Consider the following 23,209-nt stretch of genomic DNA (forward strand, 5'->3'; position numbering starts at 1 on the left):
TTCAGGTCTCCACTGAAGCATCACCACTTTCCTATCTTCTCAAACTGAGTTAAACTACGCTCACTTAACATACCTCTTGTATAGCACTTAACAGAGTTTCATCATTGTTGGTTTCCTTTTCTGTTCCCTACTAGATTATATGTTCCTTGAGGACAGAGGTTGTCATGTTCATCTCTGTTCCTCCAGTGTCTGGCACATAGCAGATGTACTGTGAATGTTCAGTGAAATCAAAGCTTCTCTTGTGTCTTTGGAACATTGAGCACTCTAGACCCATTTCCTATTAAACCCATGGAAATGGCTCTAATAGTACTCTGCTCTCCTGTATCTGAGGGTGTTCATGTGGTTTTAAGTTTAGAGTACTTATTTTTGCAAAAAGCAATTTTTTTGAATTATTAACAGGACCAAAAGAGCTCAATAATTAAGGCACCCTGACTATATGCCACGTAATTTTCTTGCTACTCTGAGTATGTGACTTGCGTAAGTTGTATTTTCGCTCAGGACTTCAATTTTGTGAATTATCTCTACCTAATGTCTGCAGTAGCCTTCTAATGGTCTTTCCCTGCTCTAAAAACTTTTTTATTCAGCCAGGCATGGTGGCTCACGCCTGTAATCCCCAACACTTTGGGAGGCCGAGGTGGGCAGATCACCTGGAGGTCAGGAGTTTGAGACCAGTGTGGCCAACATGGCGAAACCCTGTCTTTACTAAAAACACAAAATTAGCCGGGCATGGTGGTGCATGCCTGTAGTCCCAGGTACTCAGGAGGCTGAGGCAGGAGAATCACCTGAACCCAGGAGGCAGAGGTTGCAGTTAGCCGAGATCGTGTTATTGCACTCCAGCCTGGGTGACAAGAGCAAAACTCCATCTCAAAAAACAACAACAACAAAAAAAAACTCTTTTTTTTTTTTTTTTTTTTTTTTTTTGAGACAGAGTCTCACTCTGTCACCCAGACTGGAGTGCAGTAGCACGATGTCCACTCACTGCTACCTTTGCCTCCTGGATTCAAGGAATTCTTATGCCTCAGTCTCCCGAGTAGCTGGGGTTATAAGCATGTGCCACCACACCCTAATTTTTAGTAAAGACGGAGTTTCGCCATGTTGGCCAGGCTGGTCTTGAACTCCTGGCCTCAGGTGATCCACCTGCCTCAGCCTCCCAAAATGCTGAGATTACAGGCGTGTAAAAACTCTTATACACAGTTGTGTTCTCTGATAAAATGCGTTTCTGCCCCTGACTCTTTAATTTCTATGCTTAAGAATCCAGTTGTTGGCTGGGTGCGGTGGCTCACGCCTGTAATCCCAGCACTTTGGGAGGCCAATGCCAGAGGATTGCCTGAGTTTAGGAGTTCAAGACCAGCCTAGGCAATCTGGCGAAATCCCATCTCTACAAAGAAGTACAAAGGATTATCCTGGCGTGGTTGTGCATGCCTGTAGTCCCAGTTACTTAGGGGGCTGAGACAAGAGAATTGCCTGAGCCTGGGAGGTCCAGGCTTCAGTGAGATGTGTTAGTGCCACTGCACTCCAGCCTGGGTGACCCCTTCATTTAAAAAAAAAAAAGAATCCAGTTGCTTCGGGCAAAAAAAAATAGGCTTGGCTTTCAAGATCCCACTTTAGTTCTCTTTGAATCAATCTCATGACATTCTCACAAATATACATCTTGTCTTTTGCCGTTTATAATTGCCCTATATGTAATGTATTTAACCAAATTTTTAAGCCCTAATCTAAGCTCAACCTTCTTGATAATCACCGTTTTGTTTTACAATGAGGATATTGAGTAGTAAACCAAAATATCTCCTGAGAGGAAAGTTAATAGGGAAAATAGGCTTGAATAAATAACTTCATGGAAAATTTAGCAGGAATAATATTGTTTCATACTAAAGAATACTGAATAGATAGCTTCATTATGCATAGTGGAGCTTACTATATACAGGTTTTAACCTGTAATAATTGGGCACAGTTACTTACTGTTATTGGTAAAATGAAACCAACCAGTGTATAAGCAGTAAGTAGATCATTCTCCCATTATTTCTATTTTTCATGAATAAAGTACATGTAAATGAGTTTAAAATACTAGTTAAATCATTATTAGCTGTATTCTATGATTTTTCTGTAATATGGTTTCAAAATAATAGATTAAACTAAGCCTTCATATCAGCTGAGTCTTAACCTTTCCTCATAGTTTTCCTAGTTGGATGTTTGCTAGACATCACTATCTTCAAAACAGAATCCAACTCTTCCCCCAACTTGCTTCTCACTAGTCTTAGTCGATGTTATCACCACCCACTTACTAAAACCAGAAATCTAGGCATTATCCTTGATTTCTCTTTTCTTTCCCCCCATTTAGTTTTTCATTAAGTTCTTTTGACTTTACTGCAGAAAAATATCCTGAGTTTTGCCACATTACTTCATTTCATCTCAGGGAGAGACAATATTATACAATAGTTAAGAACCTGGGTAGTAGTGATAACTGTCTTAAGTTTGAATTCTGCCTCTGCAGCCATGGCAACCTATGTACCTTCTCAGTTTCATCAGTAAATGGCTTAATAGTACCTACTTTATAGGGTTATTATAAGGGTTAAATGAATTAATACATGTACTACACTTGGAATAATGCCTGATCCATATTTATTCAATAAATGTTAGCTATCATCATCATCGTCTTTATCTCCGTCGTTCATCTCCATCCACTTATTTGAGGTCTTTATCATTTCTCAGCAGGACCATTGCAGTAGTCTTCTTGGTCTCATCTAGTTCTTACCATCCTTACAGTCTTTTCACTGTAAAGCAATTTGAGTGATCTTTTTAAAAAGCATGAATGCCATTATACCAAGACCCTGCTTATATGTAAAGAAGGGACTTAGAATAAAACCCTAACAGTTTACTAAGCTTACTAGGTCATAGATGCTGTATTCCCTGTCTGCCTCTCTGACTTCAGATTCTACTACTCTTTTACTAGGTCACTGGGCTCCAGCCATAGTATAATCTTGCGTTGAATATACATGGCTTATTCTTACCTTAGTCTTTGGTTGTTTTCTATACTCATTCTTCCCTAGATTTCTATAGCTGACTCTCCTTCATTCTTCATGCCAATAGACTAAGGATCCACTAGGAAAGGGACTTTATCTCACTTGTTTCACTGCTTTTCTTAGTACCTAGAATAGTGCCTGGCCTGTGGTAGCTGCTCAGTAAATAGTTGTTGAACGAATGAATAAAAGTTATGGGTTTTTTGGTTTGGTTTTGTTTTGTTTTGTTTTAGCATACCCTTTTCAAGCTCATCTACGCACATGGTGGCTGCTAAATGGACCTCTTTGGGAGTTTGAAAACCAGTGATAACAGAAGAACAAGTCAAACACTTGATTCAAAATTCTTACACTGTTGTTGACTAGATGTGAGCCTTGGGAAACGTTACGTAATCTTTCTTAGCCTAATTTTCTTCATTTATAAATCAGTAACAACTGTCTCAGAGTTATTGTGAGATCAAATGACAAGTTCCTTATAAAGGACCTGGTCTTGAAGAATAGCACTCTGTTAATGTTCATTTCAGTCCTTTATTATATTGATTTTTTTGTGTGTGGATTTTGGCCATGCTAGCTCTTTAGAGACCTTTCAAAAAATGTGCATCCTTTATATATATGTATTTTTTATATATATATATATATATAATATATTATATATACACATATATAACTGTATGTGTGTTTGTATGTTAGATACTCATTCAGCAGATATTTAATGACACCTGCTATAAGCCAGGCACCATTCCAGGCATTGTAGATACAGAAGGAAACCAATGGAGCTTTCCTTCTAGTGGAAGAAGAAAGACGATGGGACAGATGGTGATCGGTGCTGCGAATAAAAAAGACCGGAAGTATCAAGGAAGGCGGACTCTTTTGATAGGATGGTCACATAAGCAGACTTGAATAAGTGAGCCATGCAGCTGTCTGGAGGAGAGAGTTCTAGTCAAAGGATCTGACATTGAAAATGCTGGACGTTGGAGCAAGTCTTTGTTCCAAGGATTAGCAAGCAGGACAGTGTTGCTGGAAGGGGGAGGAGGGGAAGGCGGGAGGGTGGTAAGAGAGGTCCCTGAAGGTTAGGATTGGACAAGCCATTGTCAATCTGTGAATGACTTTGGATTTTATTCTATCTTCAGTACATCTGTGCTTTGGGGAGTGAACTTTATTTGTGGTAGGGTACGTTTACTCTTTCAGGACATAGTTTCCCTTACATATAATGGAGCAAGGAATTTAAGTAAAACCTCAATATATTCCCCCCAAAGTACCTAATATTATAATCATAGAATAATAGGATTTGTTATAGTATGCATTATAGTTTCCTTGGGCCTATTTAGATACCTTTAAGGAAGAGCATTATGTTAGAAGCTATCCATTTTTAAATCCAAATTATTTTTTTGATGATTTATAAGTTGTTTTCTTTAATTTTTCTTCCCTTTGATTGGAAGGACAGTTGACCGTTAGATTATTTTCTGATGTCATTGTTTCTAGTAGGGGCATTATGTTTGGAAAATTCAGGTATAGAATGGTGATTTATTTGGCGATATGTAGCAATTATAATACAAACGATTTTTAGGATGGGTAGGGTGTGGATGTCAAGGAATTGGCAAGCAGGAATGCATTTCCCTACTAGATTTGCTGACCCAAGATGGTTCCCAGCCTATAAGAAAATGTCTGGGTGCACCTCATTTGATGTGTATAGTTAGTGGAAATTAAGCTGTATTGGGGAATTAGAGAATAAAGTTCATCAACATCAGCATTTAGAGAATGGAGAGTGGTTTTAGAGTGTGAATTCTTTAAGAAATGTTGTAGGACCTAAGTTTTTTTGGGAAAGTCTGTGAGTAAGTTTCTTAAGTTTTTTTTTTTTCTTTGAGATGGAGTTTCACTCGTTGCTCAGGCTGGAGAGTAATGGCACGATCTTTGCTCACTGCAACCTATGCCTCCTGGGTTCATGCAATTCTCCTGCCTCAGCCTCCCAAGTAGCTGGGATTACAGGCGTCCACCACCATGCCCAGCTAATTTTTGTAGAGACAGGGTTTCACAATCTTGGCCATGCTAGTCTCGAACTCCTGACCTCAGGTGATCCATCCGCCTTGGCCTCCCAAAGTGCTGGGATTACAGGTGTGAGCCACTGCACCCAGCCAGTTTTTTTTTTGTTGTTGTTAAACTAATCCACATAGGGACAAATTGAAAATAGGACAAAATTGGCAAAATAACATAAGTAGTTAATGTTCAATAGATACTTCCAAAATTTCTGTTAATTTTATGTTTCTGTCATTGCTGTCATGTTCTCTAGCGATATTTTCCTTAAGTCGGCAGTAGTAGTCGAGATCAAAACAAAACTGTAAATGAAAATTTTTTTGTCCTTGCGATAGTTTACTGAGAATGATGTTTTCCAGTTTCATCCATGTCCCTACAAAGGACATGAACTCATCATTTTAAAACACCAAACACCGCATGTTCTCGCTCATAGGTGGGAATTGAACAATGAGAACTCATGGACACAGGAAGGGGAACATCACACTCCGGGGACTGTTGTGGGGTGGGGGAAGAGGGGAGGGGCAGCATTAGGAGATACACCTAATGCTAAATGACGAGTTAATGGGTGCAGCAAAACAACATGGCACATGGATACATATGTAACAAACCTGCACACTGTGCACATGTACCCTAAAACCTAAAGTATAATAATTTTTAAAAAAAATTTTTTTTAAAGGGATTTTTTAAATAGCCTGTTTGAATAGTAGGAAAAAACTCAGTTTAAAACACGCTAGCTTTGGATGCAGAGTCTGTACGGTCATGTGTCATTTAATGATGAAGATACTTTCTGAGAAATGCTTCATTAAGCAATTTCATTGTTGTGCCAGCATAATAAATTGTAGTTACACAAACCTAGGTGGTATAGTCTACTCCACACCTAGGCTATAGAGTATAGCCTATTACTCCTAGGCTACAACCTGTACAGCATGTTACTGTACTGAATACTATAGACAGTTGTAATACAGTGGTATCTAAACTTAGAAAAGGTACAGTAAAAATACTTACGGGACCACCATTGTATGTCATTGATCTGAACATCATTATGAGCACATGACTGTAGTTCTCTTTGGCTCCATTGTAATTTAAATTATTCCTTTATTTTGAACTGTTTTATATTTATCTTATTATGTTATTTTCGTGTTGTTTTATTTTTCCCAATATAGCTTTTTTTTTTTTTTTTGAGACGGAGTCTCGCTCTGTTGCCCAGGCTGGAGTGCAGTGGCGCAATCTCGGCTCTGTTGCCCAGGCTGGAGTGCAGTGGCGCAATCTCGGCTCACTGCAAGCTCCGCCTCCCAGGTTCACGCCATTCTCCTGAGTAGCTGGAGTAGCCTCTCCGAGTAGCTAGGACTACAGGCGCCCGCCACCATGCTTGGCTAATTTTTTTGTATTTTTAGTAGAGACGGGGTTTCACCGTGGTCTCGATCTCCTGACCTCGTGATCCGCCCACCTCGGGCTCCCAAAGTGCTGGGATTACAAGCGTGAGCCACCGCACCTGGCCGAGGTTTTTCTTTTCAGTAACATTTTATGTTTTTCATAGGTAGATCACTTAATGAACTCTGATACCAAGTTTCTGTTGAGATTGACCTATCAATTATGTAGTAATGAATAAAATCTTAGAAATAATATTGTTACAAATTGTAAAAACCAAATCTTTCTAAGAATCAGATTTATGAATTGGGAAATTGGCAGATCCATTTTTCACTTGCCAGGGTAGAATGACCTGATTTATATATGATTAGAGTGATAAAAGATTAAGAAATGGAAATTGCCGGGCGCGGTGGCTCACACCTGTAATCCCAGCACTTTGGGAGGCCGAGGCGGGCGGATCACGAGGTCAGGAGATCGAGACCATCCTGGCTAACATGGTGAAACCCCGTCTCTACTAAAAATACAAAAAAATTAGCCGAGCATGGTAGCGGGTGCCGGAAGTCCCAGCTACTCGGGAGGCTGAGGCAATAGAATGGCGTGAACCCAGGAGGCGGAGCTTGCAGTGAGCCGAGATCGCGCCACTGCACTCCAGCCTGGGCGAGAGCAAGACTCCGTCTCAAAAAAAAAAAAAAAAAGGAAATGGAAATTATCAGTTTCTATTAGAGATATATTTATTAGAGATATTGGTTAGCTGTGGTTCTTCCCAGTATTAGAATTAGAAAATTATTTCCCCTAGGTAATTAAATGAGATCTGATTTTCAGCATCTGAAAACTAAGCTCAGTTTAATTTTGTAACATTATTTGACCCTTTTTGCAAAATTTTATATAGTGAAATAAGATTGAAAATTTAACTTCATGACACCATGTCAGATAATTAGATTCCTTACATTGTCTCCTAACCTTTAAGGATCCCAGATATAATTTTGTGGATTGCTGCTTTGAAGATATCAGTGCATGTGTGCTGCTGCAATAAAATTCCTGAGACTGGGTAATATATAAAGAACAGAAATTAATTTTCTTACTGTTCTGGCGGCTGCGAAGTACAAGATTAAAGCACTGGCATTTGGCGTCTGGTGAGGGCTTGTTGCTGGCTTCCTCCACAGGGAGGCACGAGATGTGCTCTTGCATAGCAGAAGAGTGGAAGAACAAAGGTAGTCCAGTGCTTCATGAAGTCTCTTTTATAAAATCCTTAATACCATTAATAAAGAAGGAGCCTTTATGGCCTAATCACTTCTTTAAGGCCCCACCCCTTAATACTATCACATTGGCAACACTTGAATTTTGGAAGGGACACATTAACACCATGGCATATGTATATCAAGTTAGTAAAGATTAGGCATATCTTTTTTAATGGAATGCCCATGCACCATATATAATCTTGGAGGACTTGCTTAAACCAGCTGATAGGCTATATTCCAAATATTGCCTGGATCTACCGTAACAAAATTCGTGTTTTAGAAATGTGAGTCGAGTATTTAATGTAAGATATGGTGACGATATTCATTGTGTCCCTGGGACAGAAGTTGAAGGAAAAGGGATTGTGGTCAAATAACAGGAATATGCTGGTTTTTCTTCCAGAAATAAAATTTTATCAGATTTTAGTCAGTAACTATGATATTAAGAAACATAAAATAACCTACCATAACTTTGTAAACCAGGGATTATAATCTGCTAACTTGAAGAAAAAAAAAACATTTAATTTGTTTCAAGTTCATACTAACATGCCTGCCTGATTTTAATTTTAATTTTGGAATATGCTGATTGGTTTAAGCAAAGCTAGTGTTTATTTGAAGATTTCCCAGGGCCTTTAATATTGAAAAATTATATTTATCAGATTAATCAGTCATTGATCTTACATTGTTTTATGTAATTTTCCTTCCCATCTTCCCAAAATAATGTGCAAGTTCCATGTCAGATATCACACTATTTTATTTTATTTATTTATTTTTTGAGACAGAGTTTCACTCTTATTGTCCAGACTGGAGTGCAGTGGCATGTTCTCGGCTCACTGCAACCTCTGTCTCCCAGGGTCAAGTGATTCTCCTGGCTCGGCCTCCCAAGTAGCTGGGATTACAGACATGCACCACGACGCCCGGCCAACTTTGTATTTTTAGTAGAGACAGGGTTTTGCCATGTTGGCCAGGCTGGTTTCGAACCCCTGAGCACAGGTTGATCCACCCGCCTCGGCCTCCCAAAGTGCTGGGATTACAGGCTCGAGCCACCACACCCGGCCACACTATTTTATTAATGGGAAGAAAGAAAATAATTTCTTCTTTCAAGGGACTTATATTTGAAAAGTCACCACATACAGGATTTGGATCTGGATTTAGAAGTTTTCAATTCTGTTTCCTTCTTGGGTTTTGTTGGAACTGACAAGGAAGTAAGGTAGAGAACAAAGACAAATGGGATAGAAAGTGAGGGTAGGAGGGTAGAATAGAGAGAAACAAAACTAGATTAAGATTTTTGTTTTGTCAAATTTTCTCTTAAATACTTGTTGGACTAAGATTTTGCAGGGTACCTATTGGTATCTAAACAGATTTTTACAGAATAAACAGGACAATAACTTGCTCCATTAAAGTCTTCTGAAATGGCTTCTTTGTAGTATTTGGGTGTCCTAGGATCTAGTAGTGGAGAGAACTGTACTACTGTTATGTCCTCTGCTGATTGAAAGGAGTGTTCTGTTAATTTTTTTAGTGATGTTGTGATTCTGGTCATAATTTGATACTGTTGGCTTTTCTTTTACAGTTTCCTAAAAAATTTGAAACTTTATTCTTTGTTTCTACTCACTTGTGAACACTGTCTCCATTAATGACTTAAGATTTTCTTTTAGAATGTAATTTCTAGTTTTGAAGATTTGACTTGAGAGGCTTATAATAATATCAGAGCATATACGGCATAATTTTTCAAGTTAAACCTGTAACTTAGTATTCATTCTACACAAATATCTGTATTTCAGATGGAGCAGCTATCAGATGAAGAAATTGATCATGGTGCTGAAGAAGACAGTGACAAGGAAGATCAGGACCTGGACAAAATGTTTGGAGCCTGGCTTGGAGAACTAGACAAACTCACTCAGGTCAGACATAGTGGTTGACAAACTGGTTGAGGATTTGAAGTCATCATTGTGTTAAAAGTTTAATGTGCAGAAGAGGATATGGATATAAGTTAAATTTTAAAATATTGCCAGAAAGGAAGAAATGTTCAAAGTATTGACAAGTAAATGAAGTCATTCTAGAACAGAAGATGTTAAGAATCTATGGTTATTTTAAGGATGTTAAAAAAAATACTTGTGAGAGAGGCTCTGTTCATCTAGAGGGGTTACTTAATATATGTTTCATAAATATGAGATAATCAGCTAAAAACTTTTAAAGCCTGAAATTCAAAAATCTAAATTTTAGAAAACCCTGTTACCTTAGTAAATTTGAATACATTTTCAACATAATTTCCTTCCACGTAAGTATTTTCTTTTTTTCTTTTTTTTTTTTTTTTTTTTTTTTGAGACAGAGTCTTGCTCTTGTCATCCAGGCTAGAGTGCAGTGGCGCAATCTTGGCTCGCTGCAGGCTCCGCCTCCGGGTTTCACGCCATTCTCCTGCCTCAGCCTCCTGAGTAGCTGGGACTACAGGCGCCCACCACCACGCCCGGCTAATTTTTTGTATTTTTTAGTAGAGACGGGGTTTCACTGTGTTAGCCAGGATGGTCTCGATCTCCTGACCACGTGATCTGCCTGCCTCAGCCTCCCAAAGTGCTGGGATTACAGGCGTGAGCCACCGTGCCCGGCCCCATGTAAATATTTTCTATGACATGATTGCAGAATACTGACAAAACCTAATTCTGGGCTGCATTTTAAAACAGTGGCAAAATCTTTTCATTTTGCTTTGTTCGATCTTGGGTTTTTAGAAAAGGTGACCTTGTCCTCTAAATCAGCACACTTTTTAGAATAGAAGGGTACTGTTATTATTGTCCCAGTAATACATTATATTCACTATATGAAGATGGTTATGTTTATTAAATAAATTTAACTTCTTGGCAATGAGAACATTAGAACAAAACTTATTTACTCATAAATAATGTCTTTGGAAAGAACATTTGTGTAAAATTGCGTAGGTATGAGATTCCTTAACTAAAGGAAAAGTAAGGTGGGCAAGGTGGAAGCTTGAATTACTAGCAGCTTATTTCTGTAGCAATCTAGAATTCAAAGTGATAAACTCTTTGTGTAATTCTTGCTAGATCATTTTGAAAGGCAGACATCTTTGTCACCCTAATCTGTTAATACTATTTTGGGGGGAATTTTTTTTTTTTTTTTTTTTGCGCGACAGAGTCTCACTCCTGTCGCCCAGGCCGGAGTGCAGTGGTGTGATCTCGGCTCAGTGCAACCACCGCCTCCCAGGTTCAAGCAATTCTCCTGTCTCAGCCTCCCGGGTAGCTGGGATTACAGGCATGCGCCACCATGCCCAGCTGGTTTTATATTTTTATTAGAGATGGAGTTTCACCATGTTAGCCAAGCTGATCACGAACTCCTGACCTAGGTGATGCACCTGCCTCGGCCTCTCAAACTGCTGGGATTACAGGTGGGAGCCACTGCACCTGGCCAGGGGAGAATGTTTTCAACTCCTTCTAGGATTTCATAGGTATCATTCCCTTCATCTCTAATCAGAAGAAGTGACATTTTTTGTCAGAGATGTCTTATGTCTGTAATTGCCAAATTCTTTCTGTTTTAATTCTTAATTTATGAAAAGGGTGATTTAGGCATAGAGATTATCACTAGGCTATGCAGTTCTACACTGGGAGAGAGAGGAAGCAAAGAAGAGCAAATAGAAAATAATAATGCATGGAGAAAAGTATGCAAGGGCCAGCTGACATGTGGGGTGTTCTTGACCATGTGGTTTTATTGTCCATGCTTGGGAGGAGGGGCCCAAAAGAGAAAAGGCAGGTATATATTGGTCCAGCTGGTCTGGATGGAATAGGAACTACATGATGCTGCCCTGAAAACGGTGTTTCTACTGGTTTTGTACCTTGTACTTTCCCCTGTATTTTAAGTTGCCTGACATAAAAGTGTGAAGAGCCACTAATGATGTGACTGTTCTTTTCATTATATAAATCTGTCTTTAGAGAGAAAAAAAGATTAAAACTGTTGCATAGTGTAACTCACTGCTATTATGTTGCTTTGTAACACTTGGGACATTTTCAAGGGATGTTTGACTTATGAAGTTTGTGGCTAAAACCTCAAGTTTCTTGTTTATTTCATTACTTTAGTTCATTACAGTGTTATCTGTACACCTGTATCACGTACTCAGTGGTATGGTATTTTCAATTTAAAATTAAAACAAGTTTAAGTTTTAAAGTTTTAGGTAGTTGGTCAATCTTCTGAAATAATTTGTAAAATTTTGTATGTATGTGCATTTTTCTGGAAGAGGGTTCATAGCTTTTATAAAATTCTCAGCAACCCCTTTAAAAAGGTTAAGAGTTCGTGTCTGGGCAACAGAGCATGACCTTGTCTCAAAAAAAAAAAAAAAATGGCATTATAAACAAATAGAATATCCAGCATTCTTTTAAAATTTGAAGCTTGTTTAGTGCTTACTGTAGATAGAAATTAAAGTTTTAAAACACTAATCCTTATATTTTGTGAATCTATTAAACAAACAATAACTACTGACCCTTTCTCTGAATTTCTCTCTTGTAAATATCTTTTTTCCTTGCTGTAGAAAGGTTAGAGAGGAAAAGAGTATCATTTAAACTTACAAGTGTAACTTACAAGTCACCCTACCCAAAGTATACAGTATGATTCAAGATTTGTCACAGGCAGTGTAGCTGGGTTGCAATTTGCCCTCATTTTGATAGAACTGGAGAAGGACAAGAATATTTCATCATTGTTTGAACTTGTAATCACTTTCCATTAAAATTAGTGAGTCTTGGGTCTCAATAATTTTAAATCCAGAGCTGTCCGTTATCTTCAGAGTACTTCATATAGCAAAGATCGAGGCTTTCCCGGACCTAAACCAAATCCCTTTGAGGAAAGAAAGAACAGAACTCTCTGTGTGGTTTCTGTGTCTTTTTTTTTTTTTTTTTTTTTGAGATTGAGTCTCACTCTGTCGCCCAGGCTGGAGTGCAGTGGCGTGATCTCGGCTCACTGCAACCTCTGCCTCCCAGGCTTAAGCGATTCTCCTGCCTCAGCCTCCCAAGTAGCTGGGATTACAGGCGCCCGCCACTGCGCCCAGCTAATTTTTGTACTTTTAGTAGAGATGGGGTTTGGCCCCGTTGGCCAAGTTGGTCTCGAACTTCTGACCTCAGGTGATCCGCCTGCCTCTCTCTGCCAAAGTGCTGGGATTACAAAGTGAGCCATCACACCTGTTTCTTAGCTTACCATGTCCATATTCACTTACCTCACTTATTTTATAGTGCATGTATATAAAATTAAGTCAGTCACTATACTTAATATATTTGAAAAGATATTTACTCTGAACTATGACAATCTCAAGTGCCTTTAAAAGTAAGCATAGGCCGGATATAGTGGCTCACACCTGTAATCCCAACACTTAGGGAGATGGAGGTGGGCAGATCACTTGAGGCCAGAAGTTCTCAACCAGCCTGCTGACATGGTCACACTCTGTCTCTACTAAAAATACAAACATTAGCCGGGCATGGTGGCACATGCCTATGGTCCCAACTACTTGGGAGGATCCCTTGAACCCGGGAGGCAGAGGTTGCAGTGAGCCAAGCTTGTGGCACGGCACTTAAGCCTGGGTAACAGGACGAGACTTCATGTCCAAAAAAAAAAAGTAAGCATGTATCTGAAGATTGAAATAAGTATAACCAAAATAATAATGTGAAATACAATTATACTTTTCCTTAAGTCTGTTACTTAGGAGAACTTTGGTTTTATTTATAGTGTGGCAGTTCACTTAATCATAAAACAAACTTCATCTTTTTTATATTATTGAAACCTGAATTTAATATGACTATTAAACTTTCTTTTTATAAAGAGTTTGGATTCTGACAAGCCCATGGAACCAGTAAAAAGATCTCCTCTTCGCCAGGAAACAAACATGGCCAACTTTTCTTACCGCTTCTCCATATACAACTTGAATGGTAAGATATAATTGGAAATAAAATGTAAAATAGTATGCTAAGTCACATAATGTAGGAGCAGTACAACTGCAATTCCCAATATAAAAAGTCAATATAAAAGCTACATGCATAACTTGACCAAGTTCTTAAATTTCTTTTTTCTTTTTTTTTGAGACAGTTTCGCTTTCGTCGCCCAGGCTGGAGTTCAGTGACACAATCTCGGCTCACTGCAATCTCTGCCTCCCGGGTTCTAGCAATTCTCCTACCTCAGCCTCCCAAGTAGCTGGGATTACAGGCATGCACAACCACACTTGGCTAATTTTGTATTTTTTTAGTAGAGATAGGGTTTCACCACGTTGGCCAGGCTGGTCTCGAACTCCTGACCTCAGGTGATCGCCTGCCTCAGCCTCCCAAAGTGCTGGGATTACAGTCTTGAGCCACTGCGTCCAGCCCTTAAATTTCTTGATTTGTGTATTTTATTAATATTACTAATTGAAAATATCACAGAAAAAAGCAAACTAGAACATAACTAAAAGATAGTTGGTTTTATTAATAATTAACAAAGTACATACCCAGGTGGAACCCCATAGCAAACTTAATTGCATTGTTTTCTCACTGGATTAAAGTCCAGTGAAGTTACTTGTTAGTAATTTTTAAAGCAGCCACTGTGGCCTTTATCTATGGTATTACACCTAGTCAAGTTTATAATATTGATCTGTCAGTCTGTAATTTTTTAGACTTTTGACTTTTCTTTTTAGGCCCTCAGCTCTTTCGGTATTAACATCTCTACCAAAGCATTGATCATATTAACAATACATTGAAGCCTGTGGTAAAAAGTTGCACAGAGGAATGTGGTTAAAACCATGGAACAGTATACGATTTTTGTAGTGTTTTTGTCTTTGAACTCATAATTTATTCTCCTCTGATTATTACAAGCCTTAAAAGAGGAGGACTGTGTACTTCTAAAAATTTCTCTTGGAATTTAAAACAAAACCCAGAAATACTTAATTTTATTTGCTTTAGGCCCAACAGAATATATTCTTTTGCTTCATCGCCTGCATTTATTAACTGATTTGTAATAGAATGTATAAATTCTGGAAACATTATGTGTTGTTCATTGCAGAAGCTCTGAATCAGGGAGAGACTGTGGATCTGGATGCCTTGATGGCTGATCTTTGCTCTATAGAGCAGGAGCTCAGCAGCATTGGTTCAGGAAACAGTAAGCGTCAAATCACAGAAACGAAAGCTACTCAGAAATTGCCTGTTAGCCGACATACATCGAAACATGGCACCTTGAAAGGATTATCTTCTTCATCTAATAGGGTAGCCAAACCTTCCCATGCCAGCTACTCCCTGGACGACGTCACTGCACAGTTAGAACAAGCCTCTTTGAGTATGGATGAGGCTGCTCAGCAATCTGTAGTAGAAGATACTAAACCCTTAGTAACTAATCAGCACAGAAGAACCGCGTCAGCAGGCACAGTGAGTGATGCTGAAGTACGCTCTATTAGTAATTCCTCCCGTTCCAGCATCACTTCTGCAGCCTCCAGCATGGACTCTTTGGATATTGATAAAGTAACACGCCCTCAAGAGCTGGATTTGACACATCAAGGGCAGCCAATTACTGAGGTAAATAGATGGAACTTTTTCCCTGGTATTTTGTTACTAAAATAAAGGAGAAATTATATTAAAATAATGTAATTTTAATTAACTTCTTAAATTCTTCTACATTTATAATTTGTCAAAGATACTTCTGACATAGGTTTCAAGAGTACAGAAAATATATTATCAGATATGGTAGTGGCACAAAAATGATTCAGAAGAAATTTAGTTTCTTTTTTATTCTCGTGACTATAGTATTTGGAAGTTCTTGAATGGTATTTTTTATTGTAATATGAGTCATTTTACATGATTTGAAAAATTAAAATGATTCGCAAAGCCATTTAGTTATTTAATGTATGTTGATTTAAAGTAAAACTTTAAAACACTCACATCACCATTGTGGTCCTCCAAGATTCTAGTTTACAGAGTTAACTCCATTTCATTATCTTTTTTTTTTCTTCTTCTTTTTTTCTTTGAGATGGAATTTGTACTCTTGTACAACTCACGCCCAGGCTGGAGTGCAGTGGCGTGATCTCAGCTTGCTGCAACCTCCACCTCCCAGGTTCAAGTGATTCTCCTGCCTCAGACTCCCAAGTAGCTGGGATTACAGGTGCTCACCACCATGCCCAGCTAATTTTCATATTTTTAGTAGAGATGGGGTTTCACCATGTTGGCCAGGCTGGTCTCAAACCCCTGACCTCAGGTGATCCAACCACCTTGGCCTCCCGAAGTACTGGGATTACAGGCGTGAGCCACTGTGCCCGGCCCTCCATTTCATTTTCGAAAAGTCATTATGGTATATTGGAAAGGGCCACCAGGTGTGGAATCAGGAAACTTGATTCTGAGTTTTCCTTGCCACTCACTACCCATGGGACCTTAAGTGAGTTATTCTCTTAAACATCAATTTCTCACAAGTAAAATGGAGTTCATAGTACTATATCTGCCTTCCTGATAGGGTGGTTCAGAGAACCAAAAGTTGTTCATAAACAGATTTTTTTTTTTTTTTTATAGACGGAGTCTCATTCTGTCACCCAGGCTGGAGTGCAATGGCATGACCTTGTCTCACTGCAACCTTGCCTCCCGGATTCAAGTGATTCCCCTGCCTCAGCCTCCTGAGTAGCTGGGATTACAGGCACGTGCCACCACGCCTGGCTAATTTTTGTATTTTTGGTAGAGACGGGGTTTCACCATGTTGGCCAGGCTGGTCTCGAACTCCTGACCTCGTGATCCGCCCACCTCCCAAAGTGCTGGGGTTACAGGTGTGAGCCACCGCGCCCAGCCAGAGTTCGTAGTACTATATCTGCCTTCCTGATAGGGTGGTTCAGAGAACCGTAAGTTATTCATGAACGGATTTTTAAAAGATGGAATTTTTTTCAGCGTGTGACTGGATAAGATAGGGAATAGATTTGTGATAACAAGTTCAACAAAAGCTGAGTTTGGTGAAAGAGAATCCTTTATTGAGTTCTTTTCATCAAAGAGATGGTAATTCTGTCATAGGGTAGCAGCAAGAAAGAAGAAAAGTGGGGCAAAGTTAAGTCAACCTTTCCAATAAGCTTGTGTTTACAATATTCTAATACGAGATAAAAGAATCTATTTATGAATAATCAGTACTAAAGTAAAATCTTGAAGTTTAACTATTACTTGACATCACTGATTTTTTTTTTCCTAACTTATTTAATTATTTGGATTAATTTCCATCAGTCAGTAACTCTTGGTACCCACCCATGTGCGTAGCTTTGTTTTTGGTACTGTGGAGCACAAAAGGAGTATGAATCATGGTGGTTTGGAGATAAACTTGAGTTATTTCAAAGAAAGTGAATCTTATCAATATGAAGAATAAACTTTCATTTATTTAAAATGAAACTTATCTAAGTGGTATATATTCTATAGAGAACTTGAAAACTGATTTCTAGGCCAGGCGTGGTGGCTCACACCTGTAATCCCAACACTTTGGGAGGCCAAGGCAGGCAGATCACCTGAGGTCAGGAGTTTGAGACCATCCTGGCCAACATGGTGAAACCCCGTCTCTACTAAAAATACAAAAAAAATTAGTTGGACGTGGTGGCACATGCCTGTAATCCCAGCTACTCGGAAGGCTGAGGTAGGAGAATCGCTTGAACCAGGGAGTCGGAGGTTGCAGTGAGCCGAGATCACACCACTGCACTCCAGCCTGGCGACAGAGCAAGACTCTGTCTCCAAAAAAAAAAGGAAAAAAAAAAAAAAGATTTCTATTTTGTGATACCTGGGAATTATATTTAGCACCAGCTACTTAATATGTGTCATTTCATGTCCTTTAGATTTACCTGCTAGGATATGAGCAATATTAGGGATGTGCTTTCTTGGCCATTCTTTGTTTTGTACATTGATATTACTTCCAATCAGTTTACAGCATTTTGAGTTGGATTAAGATGCATGAGGACAAGTTATAAACTAATCATAAAGGATCTTCTAATACCGTATGCATGTCTATCTTTCTGTCTGTAAAATGTGCTCGTTATAAAAGTTCATACAATATAGGGGCAAATTGAAGTAAAACATGAAAAGTTCCTCTCTCCCAGCAAGCACACTTCAAATGGTATCTAGTGGTATCCATGGATATCACTGTGAATACTGCAAAGATACCAGTACTCAATGGTATAATGTTTAATATAAGAGTTCAATGGGCCGGGCACGGTGGCTCACGCTTGTAATCCCAGCACTTTGGGAGGCCAAGGCGGGCGGATCACGAGGTCAGGAGATCAAGACCACGGTGAAACCCCGTCTCTACTAAAAATACAAAAAAAAAATTAGCCAGGCGTGGTGGCAGGCGCCTGTAGTCCCAGCTACTCAGAGAGGCTGAGGCAGGAGAATCGCGTGAATCCAGGAGTCGGAGCTTGCAGTGAGCCGAGATCGCGCCACTGCACTCCAGCCTGGGCGACAGAGCGAGACTCCGTCTCAAAAAATAAAAATAAAATAAAAAAAGTTTAATGTAAGGTTTGGTGAGTAAACCAGGACTATAACAGGGAAAAGAGTTAAAAAGCCTTATCTAGCTAGCCTGTTCTTTTGCCTCACCTAGGAATATAGAAAGGTGGTTTAACAAACCCGGAACTTGCTTCCGTTTGCTTTTTTCCTAGGTCTAGTCTGTTCTGATTCAAATAAAGTAAACTGAGGCAAGCTTAATATATCCTGAACTCATGTATCAAATTGTCTTTAAATGCAACTACGGTTTTAAAACTATTTTAGGTTTTCATGCATTGCGTTAAATAGTTCTATGGGATATGTTACAGAAAACTATCCTCTACTCACATACACATCGTATTCTGCTCCCAGAGGAAAGCAGTTTTTGCTCATTTAGCTGATTCTTAGGGAATTTACCTCTTTATCATTAAATCTACATACACATTGCCATTTCTTGATTTTTTTTTTTTTTTTAGTGGTATGTATTACCTATTGACTTCTCATTCTACTCCAGAAGATGGAGGATATAGCTGTCTGTCTACAACTTCTTCTCACTTCTCCCTTCCTGTTTTTCCATTCTCCAAATATATTTTGATTGAGCTAATATTCAGTGTTTATGTTAAAATGACTATATACTTGCAATTTACTGCTAACCTCCATATACTCTTATGACTACATTCCCTTTCTGGAATATCATTTTACTTTTACTGGAATGAATATATTTTTTAAAATATTTAATTTTCTATATGGTGATCACTATTTCAACTTCAGACTTTCTCCCAGTTGATTAAATCTCTCTGGTTCAAGCCAAATTACCGTTCCATTAATTGCATCTTCTTAAAATTCTCTTTATTTCTTTTCTTTTCTTTTCTTTTTTTGTAGTCTTCAGGATTATGCTTAGGTCTTTTTTCTTAGGCTGGTGAGCTTCTCTGGAGAAGATTCTTCCAGTCTTCTATGCTGGCTGCCAGTGTTTTAGTAGCCCATTTGGGAAAGAAGGGTTGGAACATGAGGATGGTCCCCATTGTTCCAGTCTGTGAACTTTCATCAAATCCCTCTAGGTCAGGGTTTCTCAGCTATCAGCACTATTGACATTTGGGCTAGATAGTTTTCTGTTGTGAGTGGCTGTCCTATGCACTGTAGGATGTTTAGCAGCATCCTTGGCCTATACACACTAGATGTCAGTAGTACACATACCTTCTTCAGTTGTGACAACTAAAAACGTCCGCAGACATTGTTACATGTTCCTTGTAGGACAAAATCCACCCCCAATTGAGAATCGCCACTGCTGTAGGTAGAGAGGGTTAACAGTAGGTCTGAGTCCTTTTCTTCGTGGAAAATGACCTTGGGTTTTCCTTCACCTGGCATTCTTTTCCTGGACACATACTGGATTAAGAATTAAATATAGAATATCTCCAGGTAATATTGTTTATTGTGAAATTGACCCCTATTGGTGAGTGTATATGGACCAGGACGACTGTCCATGAATGAATAAATTAGCCTATGAAAAGACAAAGACCTTGACTTCGTGGTGTGCAGTGTAACTCTTTTTTTTTTTTTTTTTTTTTTTTTTTTTTGGAGACAGAGTCTCACTGTTGCCCAGGCTGTAGTGCAGTGGCGCAATCTCAGCTCACTGCAACCTCCGCCTCCCAGGTTCACATGGTTCTCGTGCCTCAGCCTCCCGAGTAGCAGGGATTACAAGCACATGCCACCACGCCTGGCTAATTTTTGTATTTCTTTTTTTGAGTGGAGACAGGGTTTCACCATGTTGGCCAGGCTGGTCTCTAACTCCTGACCTCAAGTGATCCACCTGCCTCGGCCTCCCAAAGTGCCGGGATTACACTTTGGGAGCCACTGCACCAGGCCAGCAGTGTAACTCTTATAAATGAGCATGAACATGTTCTTTAAGGGGCCCTGGAACTTACCCTTATTGGCTGTTAAGAGGTACTGCTGGTTCCCGTGGAGCATGAAGTTTCCCTAAGCCAGGGTGTTTTCTGCACTTACCGTGTGGTCTCTTTCCCTTACAATGAGCTATTTATGGGCCCAAAAAGGGCCTGTGGTGAGCTGTATGGACTCCCTCAGAAGATGGCATGTCTCTTTCTTTATTCAGAACTGAGTGAATCTGGCTTCAAGCTATGGTCTGTTGGGTCTTGTGAGTGAATGTTAATCTGTACCTGAGACCACTGCTGGTGGGCGAGTGAGTAAAGGAGGGAATCTGAGAATTAGCTGCTTTCTTAAATGTGTTTTCAACCATTCTTCCTGCTTTTAGTCTCACCATCACCTGTCTACTCTTGCTTCTGGGGACTTCTGAGGTTACACGATATAAATTGAGTGCTCCTCTGCTTTTCTCCAGTGCTGGCCCAGCATTCAGCTTTTCTTGGATTTGCTAAATTGGTTACCACTCAGCCATATGCTTATTTTCCCCATCTTCCCACCCCCTTTTTAATCCCTGTAAAACAATGCTTCACAACTTGGGCTACTTTGCCCTGCTGGGGATATGCAACATTTTTGGTTGTCCATCAAGGGAGTGTGCTACTACTGGCATCTAGTGGGTAGAGGCCAGAGGTGCTGCTAAACATCCTACAGTGCACAGGACAGCCCACATGAAGGATAATTGTCTGGCCCAAAATAGTGCCAAGGTTGAGAAACCACATTTTAAATCATGTGGCACCTGTTAGTCACAATCAGCAAGGTGGCAGTTACAGTATGTTGTATGAAGTCCTTCTGTTGAAAGTTTCTAATAAAGATCAAGAAAGTACCAGCATCAAATCTTCTTAGATTCAAGGAAATATAGGTAGCTTTGGCCAGTCCCTCTCTCCTGAACTCCAGGTGCATATATTCCATCTCTAATCAATATCTCTATTTGGATGTCTAACTGTGTATTATATTTCTCCAGAGAGATAGAACCAATAGGATATGAGTGGGGATTTATTATGGAAATTGGCCCACACCATTATGAAGGCTGAGAAGTCATATGATAGGCTGTCTGCAAGCTGGAGACCCCAGGATGGTGGTAGTGTGACTCAGTCCAAGTCAGAAAGCCTCAGAACCAGGAAAGCCCATGGTATAATTATCAGTCCTAGGCTGAAGGCCTGGGTACCCAAGGGAGGCTGCTGGTATAAGGCCTGCAGTACAAAGACTGGAGAGCCTGGAGTTCTGATATCCAAGAGCAGGAGCAGAGTGTCCCACCTCTAGGAAAGATAGGGAGGAAATCACCTTTTCTCTGCCTTTTTTGTTCTGTCAGGGGCCCTCAGTCAATTGGATAGTGCCTACCCACAATGAGGGTGGATCTTCCCCACTCAGTCCTGGTTCACACACCATCTCCTTTGGAAACACTCTCACAGACATACCCAGATGCTTTACCAGTTCTCTAGGTATTCCTTAATCCAGTGAAGTTGATACCTAAAATTAACCATCATAAATAGATTGCTCAAATTTAACTGGTCTAGACCTAAAGTCCTGCTCTTTTTCTTCAAACTTATTTCTCCCACTGTCTTCTCTATCTCAATTAATGGATATTCCATCCATCTAGTTCATCAAGCAAACTCTTTGGAGTCTTTATCTACTTATTTTCTTTCTACCTCCCTTCCAGTCCAGCAGCAAATTCTGTTGACCTTATCTTCAGAATATATCTAGAATGTGATCATTTCTTACCACCTTCACTGCCACCAAGCCAACATCATCTTGATCTAGATTTTTGAATAGGCTTTCATCTGGTCTTTCTGCATTCACCTTTCTCCCTTAACAGTCTATCATCCACACTGCAGCCAGAGTGATCCTTTTGAAAGGTAAGTCAGATCATCTCTTTTCAAACCTAAAGGATTTGCATCTCAAGGTATAGCCCAAACCCCTATAATGGCCTATAAAGCCTTGCCTGATCTGCTTTCCTGTTACCACCTATTTTTCTTCCTTCTGTCCCTTACCCCACTAGCCATACTGTCCCATACTTGTTCTCAGCCAGTAGCCAGAGCCTACCTCTTAGCCTTTGCACTTATTCAACTCTGCCTGGATGCCCTTCCCCAGTCTTCTATATAACATACTCCTAGCTACCTTCTGGAATTTGCTCAAATGTCACTTTCTTATTGAGGCATTCTTTGATCATGCTATTTAAAAATAGAGCTCCCCTTACTCTGCCCTATTATTACCTTTTTGTTTTGTTTTGTTTTGTTTTTTTTGAGACAGATTCTCGTTCTGTCACCCAGGCTGGAGTGCAGCGGTGCCATCTTGGCTCACTGTAACCTCTGCTCCCTCGGTTCAGTGGATCCTCCTGCCTCAGTTTCCTGAGTAGCTGGGACTCAGGCATACGACATCATGCCCATTTAATTTGGAATTTGGAATTTTATACCTGACAGTGTATTTTTAAAATGAAAATACTTTGTAAAGCTATTACTTTAGTTTATAACAGATTCAAAGGATTTTTTCATCATAATATACATAATATAATCATCAAGTTTTCTTAAGATTCAGCAAAACCTTTTGCTAAATTTAATGGAATAGGTAAGGTTGGCACAGTGGCTCACGCCTGTAATCCCAGCACTTTGGGAGGCCGAGGTGAGCGGATCACCTGAGGTCATGAGTACCAGACCATCCTGGCCAACATAGTGAAACCCCATCTCTACTAAAAATACATAAATTAGCCAGGCGTGGTGGCGGGCACCTGTAATCCCAGCTACTTGGAGGCTGAGGCAGGAGAATCACTTGAGCCTGGGCGACAGAGATTGCAGTGAGCTGAGATGATGCCACTGAACTCCAGCCTGGGCAACAGCGAGACTCCCTTTCAAAAAGTAAAATAAAATAAAGGAATAGGTATCAGATGAAAAAAGAGGCTGAAGATCTAGTGAAATCCAGGGGAAGAGCCTAATTCACACAAACATATTTCAAATACACCCCCACAGTAATCACTGGCACATATGCCCTGACTCTTAATGTTTGTGTTTCTTGGAAATCTGTGTGTGTGTGTTTTTGTTTTTTTTTTTTCTGCAGAAGTAAAAAGCATCTTTATTTAGGTGTAGGTCTGTTCTATAATCCCTTTTTATTCATGTTAATGTAACCTAAATTTTTAATCTTTGTTTATTTACTATTTTGTATTGTTTTTGTCATTTCACATACATCCTTTTCTGGTAAGGGTACACTG

At 39.5% G+C, this 23,209-nt stretch overlaps 1 protein-coding gene across 5 annotated transcripts in view; it reads left to right on the top strand.

Annotated features, from left to right (window-relative positions):
- RAPH1 (Ras association (RalGDS/AF-6) and pleckstrin homology domains 1) overlaps positions 1 to 23,209 on the top strand; it is a 110,882-nt gene that overhangs the window by 43,173 nt on the left and 44,500 nt on the right. For all 5 annotated transcript variants that reach the window (XM_032754826.2, XM_032754824.2, XM_058439343.1 and 2 more), the window contains exons 2-4: positions 9,430 to 9,549; positions 13,455 to 13,560; positions 14,663 to 15,168. In XM_032754826.2, coding sequence (XP_032610717.2) covers positions 9,430 to 9,549; positions 13,455 to 13,560; positions 14,663 to 15,168 — 732 coding nt within the window. The remainder of the gene's footprint in view (positions 1 to 9,429; positions 9,550 to 13,454; positions 13,561 to 14,662; positions 15,169 to 23,209) is intronic.

This window comes from Hylobates moloch, unplaced genomic scaffold (genome assembly GCF_009828535.3).
Source record: "Hylobates moloch isolate HMO894 unplaced genomic scaffold, HMol_V3 SCAFFOLD_1, whole genome shotgun sequence".
NCBI lineage: Eukaryota > Metazoa > Chordata > Mammalia > Primates > Hylobatidae > Hylobates > Hylobates moloch.